The sequence below is a fragment of the Lactuca saligna genome, chromosome 4 (assembly GCF_052625555.1).
Source record: "Lactuca saligna cultivar CGN05327 chromosome 4, ASM5262555v1, whole genome shotgun sequence".
In the NCBI taxonomy this organism is placed as follows: domain Eukaryota; kingdom Viridiplantae; phylum Streptophyta; class Magnoliopsida; order Asterales; family Asteraceae; genus Lactuca; species Lactuca saligna.
Genome location: NC_136420.1, coordinates 186092239 through 186099056, shown reverse-complemented (window position 1 = coordinate 186099056; position 6818 = coordinate 186092239). Strand labels below are relative to the sequence as shown.

General features: G+C 34.0%; 1 protein-coding gene across 1 annotated transcript; it reads right to left on the bottom strand.

Moving 5' to 3' along the window:
* Positions 1–4244: 4244 nt before the first annotated feature.
* On the bottom strand, positions 4245–5849 carry LOC145038964 (6,7,8-trihydroxycoumarin synthase-like). The gene is made up of 2 exons (XM_078987154.1): positions 4968–5849; positions 4245–4853 (listed from the first exon to the last, which is right to left on the bottom strand). The coding sequence occupies exons 1-2, from the start codon at positions 5847–5849 to the stop codon at positions 4245–4247; spliced, it is 1491 nt and encodes a 496-aa protein (XP_078843280.1).
* Between the last annotated feature and the right edge of the window lie 969 nt (positions 5850–6818).

The following is a 6818-nucleotide window of genomic DNA, read 5'->3' as shown; positions in this document are numbered from 1 at the left end:
ATCTTATCTGTTTATTTATTTATTATTTTTTTCACAGTGCATGAATTTCAACGTGATAAGGATATTAAATACTGAAATACGCAGGCATCATCATCTCCGGTGTTCTTTAAAGCTGCTGGCATAATTTCTTGATCTTCTCTGGTTCTATTTGTGCTCCTTTTAATTTCTTTATAGATGTTGGTGGGGTTTTTTTTTTGGTTTACTGACCATTTTGCCCCTACTGGGCATTTTTCAGGGCAGAGAGAATAAGGCTCGGTTCTAATTTTAAAAAACGGGTCATATAATTGTAAGATTATAAAATAGTTTTTTGATCAAAATAAAATTTCATAGTAATGTGAATTCATTAACTTGTTGAAAGCCATATATATTTGTAGAAAAAAATAATGTTCGTTTTTTGCATTTAGGAAATAAATTAAGGTTAGAGTAGATAAAAGAGATTGGAGAAGAAAGGCTACTTTCCCAGGTCTGGGCTACAGACTTGAAGTACGCACTTGAACTGGTGCTTTGCTCTTCTTTGTATCAATAAACATGGTGGTTCTCTTTTACGCTTGACTTGGAGCTTTTCAAAGCATCATCATTCTCTTTTAAGTGATGTGGTGGGACCCATAGTTTTTGCTTTGAAAATTCTATAATTAGGTAGTTTTTTAAATTTATTTTTACACATTGAGGCTTTCAGTTTCCCCTTTAATTTGACTATGCAATTGTGAAATGTCCCATTGTTTATCAGAGTGGATAAGAGTATACATGTTTGTGGAGAGTGTATAATTATTGTTTTAACCTTGATGGTTGATGTTACATGGTGGTGGGAGCCATGATTTTGAAGTAGGCAGTGAGGTACGAATACAATGTACAAGCTTTAATAACAAGGGTATTCCTGTAATGTCAATTGTGCAGGATGATTAGAATAATGACATGTAGATTGCTTGATTTTGTATAGATAATTAAATTATGCTATCTATAACGGGTTTTGTAGAATAGTGTATGGAGTTAAATGCAAGAGACCAGATTGTTGATCTCTTTAAAAATTTATTTTGAAAAATTGTTACGATTTGAGGTAGTGTTTCATGGGTTCCTATGATAAATTGTTCATGATATCATTTGAAAGTTGTCCCAATAAATTTAACCTATTCAAACATGTTTATTCATTTACTCATCCATGATTCCATGTGTTTACTCTTCTATTTAGGATTTTTATCATTAAGGATTTTCTTTTTAAAAATGAATACGTTTAAATCCATTTTATGTAGGAGCTGCTTTATAAAACTGATTATGTTATGTTAAATTACTTAATATGGTTATTATGAATAGAAAATATTAATATTAATATCACTAAAATAAACACCACATAAATGATATAACAAAGGAAAACCATTTTCGAGGAAACAAGGGGTAAAAATATAAGTTGTTGTTGCCCAGGATCGAATTGGAGACCTTCATTGTGGTTTGGCTACTATGTACATTATGTGTATGGAGTGTTATCTATATATTCATAGATCGAAAGACTAGTCTTGCTGGTGTATATTGTTCTTTCCTTGTGGTTGTTTTTTTTTTTTTTGTTTTTTTTTTATTTGTAAGTTTTTTTCAATTATGTGCAAATTCAGTTTTTGGTTGTTTCTTAATTGGGTCTTCATTTCTGGTATTCATATGGGTTTGTTTATACATTTAGGCCTTTAATGCAATTTTGATTAGACCGATTATTTAGGGTGCTTTCGTGATTTTAATAGGTTACTTTCTTTTTTTGGATCCTGGATCAGAGTGTTGTGTTGCTGAGACGAGTTCATCCCTTTGGCAATTTGCCCCTGGTTTTGTCTTGCATCTTTGTGGTGGTTTCTTGATCCATTTCTCATGTTTTCTTTGGAGTAGCTGGCATACTTTCTTGATCATCTCAGGTTCTATTTGTGCTCCTGGTTGCTAATTGCTTTCTAGATGTTGGTGGGTTTTATTGGTTTCTTAACTATTTTGCCCCTGCTTGGTATTTTATGGTGTAGTGCTTGTTAAATGAGGTTTTCTCCATCTATTCATATGTTTGCATTTGTTATGGTCTGCTATGCTCTCTATGTTGATGGTGGGATAGATCTTTGCAATTTGGACCTTTTTACGCTTATTCAATTAGGCCCATGTCTCACTCTCTTACTTCATTTTATGGTTCAGTAAGTTATTTTCTTGTCATTGTTCAAATTGAATCTGTTTTTTGCAATTTGTTTCCACATCTTCAGTTTTGTATAACTTTTTTTTTATGTTTGTTTTTCTTTCTTTTTTGTACCCTTTTTTTTTTCCGTTTTTTAAATTATTTTTATTTCCTTTTTCTTTTGTAGTAATGGGTTAATTTTCAATTTTGATGAACATCATGGATGTTTTTCCTAAAACCAATCAAAAGTACCATGGATTAATATAGAAAAAAGCATAGAAACATGTTATAATAACAATTTACGTCCATTTATTTCAATTATTTGTCAAGTTTAATGTTTATTTTACAAAATGAATGTAAGATGCTCTACAACAAAATGAAAGTAAATTGCTTTTCTTGCATTTAGCCCAATAGGGGCCAATTGCAAGAACTAACAATATTCTTTCATTATGTTGTCTAATATAGCATCGTACTTTCAATCTTTCTTTTCTTATTCTTAGTTTTTGTTCTTATTAAACGATTGCACTTTGAAAGTACAATCATATTATCGATAAAATTGTAATGTTAATAAAAACTCAAAGTAAATTATGCTGTTATTCTTTGCAATTCCCTTAATTTAGTTGTTAGATTGTTGACTCGGCACCATTAATGGGAAGAATAACCAATTCACCTTGGCTGTTGAGAATTTGTGGCCTTTTAACATAAGAACAAAGACAATCATTACGGAATGGAAGCTAATTATTTTACTATGATTCGTATTCTAGATAGGTATGCAAATAAAAGATTCAAAATAAATTTCCTATTTTATTGTTAAGCCTTGAAGCTACCTTACCTCCACTTTTGATAGACCTGGCCAAATTATCAAAGCTTATCATTGGGTTATAATTTTCATAATCTGGCATCATGATCTGACCGTACGTAAGTTGTGTCATCAACATCTTCTCAAACACTAACCCTGTCTTTTGACTTTCCCTTGGTGTTCAACATTAAGGCTATCAAGCTTTCATAAACATTTTTTTCAATATGCATAACATCAAGACAACCGTGAGCCTGCAAGTATTCATCGTTTGAATGTTTAATTCGATGCATCGAGTTATTAGGATCCATCTGTAATTACATAAAAAATATTATGATTCAATAAGTTTTAAATATTCCCATGATATCCATTGTCTCAACATTGTCTTGGATTTTCAATTCTACTTAAATAAAAAGAAATTTTATGTTCTCATCTGAAAGTTACCTTTGAATTTGTTGTTGATTGTGAGTGCCAAAGATGAAAGGGAAAGAATTAATGATAGCTTTGCTTGTTCTTTGCAATGGTCTATGTCGTTCACGACTTCTCACTCTGTTCAACTTTTATGTAAGTTTTAAAAAATTAAACATTAAACAACTTGAATGTGAAAATATGAGGCTGAGCATAAACCTCAGCAGTTAAAAAACAATAAATTTTGAATCAAACATATGATTAAATTAACAACATATACTACAAATCTACAATAAGAATGGAGATACATACTCAAACTCAACCAAGAAGAATATGTGTGCTGTATCATATGATTTTCATCTCTTCATACAAGATTTATCAATTCTCTGCACATATAATTTCACTTAATTTTCTGTGTATGCTAATTGATGAATAAATAATATTTTTTCTGTGTATACTAATTGATGAATAAATACTCAAACTTAACGAAGAAGAATATGTTTTTTTGGTGATATTTCATAACTAATTTACATGTATACATGTATTATTAACGTTGTAGGGGGTGTTACCCCTAGACCCCGCCAGGGGCATTGCCCCCAAGTCCAATGTTCCCGAGTCCTCTTAAGTTATCTTAGTGTACATTCTCTATCTGGTAATATAACAAAGAAAAATATTTGATTTGTTTCTAATAGAATCTTGAGGACCCTACAATAAGTATGGGATGTGGATGTTTACTTCAAAAATCCAAAAAAAACAACATATTATATATCTACATATGTGTAGCTTAAATTATCTCTACACACAAATAGATCGAGAAGCCACCTATTAGAAGACGATGATGGAAATGTATAAGAGCTAGCTTTAGTATGCCCTTATATACCAAAACATTCTAACCCTTTGCATAATAATATTTTACATGTACACATTAGCTAAAAGGCAAAGATCATTCGTCTTGTGCATGGTTAGCCCCGGCATAACATCAAAGTCTATATCTTCCGTGTTCATGCCATTCGGCAACCTCCAATCAAACCTGTAAACAAGATTAGCAAGCAAAAGCTCCACAGTGACAACTCCCATTGAGATTCCAGGACAAATTCTTCTGCCGGCCCCAAAAGGAATCAACCCGAAATCATTCCCTTTAAAGTCGATATTGCTTCCCAAAAACCTCTCCGGCAAGAACTCCTCTGGGCTCTCCCAAGATTCAGGATCCCTTCCAATAGCCAACACATTCACGAAAACCACAGTTTTTGCCTTGATTTTGTAGCCATGTAAAACGGCATCTTTTGTTGTTTCTCTAGGTACTAGAATGGGAACCGGAGGGTACAACCTCATGGTCTCTTTTACAACTGCTTTCATATATGTGAGTTTAGGAAGATCATCCTCATCTACTTTACCCTTCTTTCCAGCCACATTTCTTACTTCTTCTTGTGCTCTCTTCATCACTTTAGGGTTCTTTATGAGTGCTGTCATTGCCCAAACCACTGTAGCCGCACTAGTATCTGTTCCGGCTACCAGTACATCCTAACACACAAACAAAGGAACAATTAGATAATAAAACTATGAACGGGTTTATATAGAAATCGAGCAAACAGATAAATTCTTGTTCAGCCAATAAAAATAGAATTTATTGATTACCATAAGCAAGGCTTTCATGTGATCGTACGTGAGGTTATGGTCTTCTTTCAGTCGTAGTAAAATGTCAACAAAATCCTGTTCTTCCTCATTGGACATAAAGTTCCCAGTGTTGATGTGTTCATCAATGAGTTTCTGGTAAAATACATCAAAATAGTTGAAGCATTTATCTAGTCGGTCCATCTTGCCCAATAACCTGTCAACCAAACCCACAAAAGGCACACCATGCCAAATATCCGAAACGAAAAAATCCGCCAGAAGCGCCTGAACTTCAGGGAAAAGCGGAATAACCTCGTTTACGTCATATCCATGTTGGTAACTCTTTCCAAAAGCCACTCTCATCATGATAGTACAAGCCACACTCTTCAAGAGTTCGCTCAAGTTTACTGGCTTTGACGATAGAATCAGCTCATGTATCTTCTTCATGGCACTGGACACCTCATCTTCACGAATATACCTAAAAGATTCGACCTTTTTAGGGCCTAGCAAATGAAGCATAAAGATCTTTTTCATCTCTCTCCGGTACTCATTATAGGGTGAAAAAGTCACATCACGATCGTTGTATGATAACTTATTTGTTCCAACAAATGATGGCCTACGGCAAAAGATTATATCTTGTGTTTGCAAGGCTTCTTTCGCTACACTGGCTGAAGAAACAACAATAGCGGGGATGAAACCCAAGTTGAGGGACACGATTGGGCCGTAGGATTGGGAAAGTTGCCATAGCGAAGTATGGAGGCTTGATCGACGGATCTGGTGCAAGTTTCCGATGAAGGGTAGTCCAAGAGGGCCTGGTGGACTGAATCTTGATCGCTTTTTGATGATTCTTGGAAGAAGGTAGATGAGAGGTAGAGACAGAAGAAGAAACACAAACAACAGTGGCATGGTTGATATGTTATGGACCTCCACTGGTAGTTTTGGCTTTATAGATTCCATGCATGGATCTAAGATAAGAATACCGTGGATACATGATAGCTCTCCACGTAAACTGCAGGTGCATGCATGCTTATGGGATGTTATCGTTTTTCAAGAGTTGAGTGTGATGTTGAGGGATTGGGTACATACATCCCGCACACATGTCCCGATTTTTGTTTTTTTATCAACACCCTATAATATCATATTTTGTTTTTTTATCAACACCCTATAATATCATATATCTTTTTGATCTTTATCCTTCTTTTAAACATTTTATAATATATTTAAATTATTATTTTTAAAAAATAAATATTATACTTTTATCATAAAGCTAACAAGGCTTTTGGTTCACAAAATGTTTTTGAAGGAATTGGAATTTGTTTAGGAATTGAAATATATCAGGAATTACAATCTAATTTCATATTCTATAGAAATCTATCAGGAATTGCAATCTAATTTCAGATTCTATTTGGTTAGTAGGAATGAAATTTGTATCAAATTCCATATTATGTTTGGTTGGCAGAAAATGGAATTGAAAAAATATAAATGACAAAATTGCCATTTTTTTGTTTATTTTTTTTTTTTGTTTTATAACCAATATTTAAAAATCTATTATATAAATTATAAAATTAGTAAATGATGGTAATGGTGGCAGTGATCTTGACGGTGGCAATACTGGTGATGCTGGCAACAAAGGTGATGATGAGTAGTGGCGGAGGTGATGGCGATGGTGGCGATAGTAATTGTGGTGGTGGCGGTCATGAGTAGTGGCAGAGGAGGTGGATGGTGTAGTGGTGGAGATGATAATGGTGCTAGTAATGGTGGTGGTGATAAAGGTGGTGGCGAAGGTGATGGTGGTAGTGCCGGAGGCGCAGGTGATGGTGGTGATGGTGGTAGTGATGGTATGGTCGTGGTGGTGAGTGCTGGTGGAGATGGAAG

Coding starts and splice junctions, on each gene's coding strand:
- LOC145038964 (XM_078987154.1), bottom strand. CDS start 5,849: ATGCCACTGTTGTTTGTGTTTCTTCTTCTGTCTCTACCTCTCATCTAC. Junction 4,854..4,967: donor ACATGAAAGCCTTGCTTATG/GTAATCAATAAA, acceptor TTTGTGTGTTAG/GATGTACTGGTAGCCGGAAC.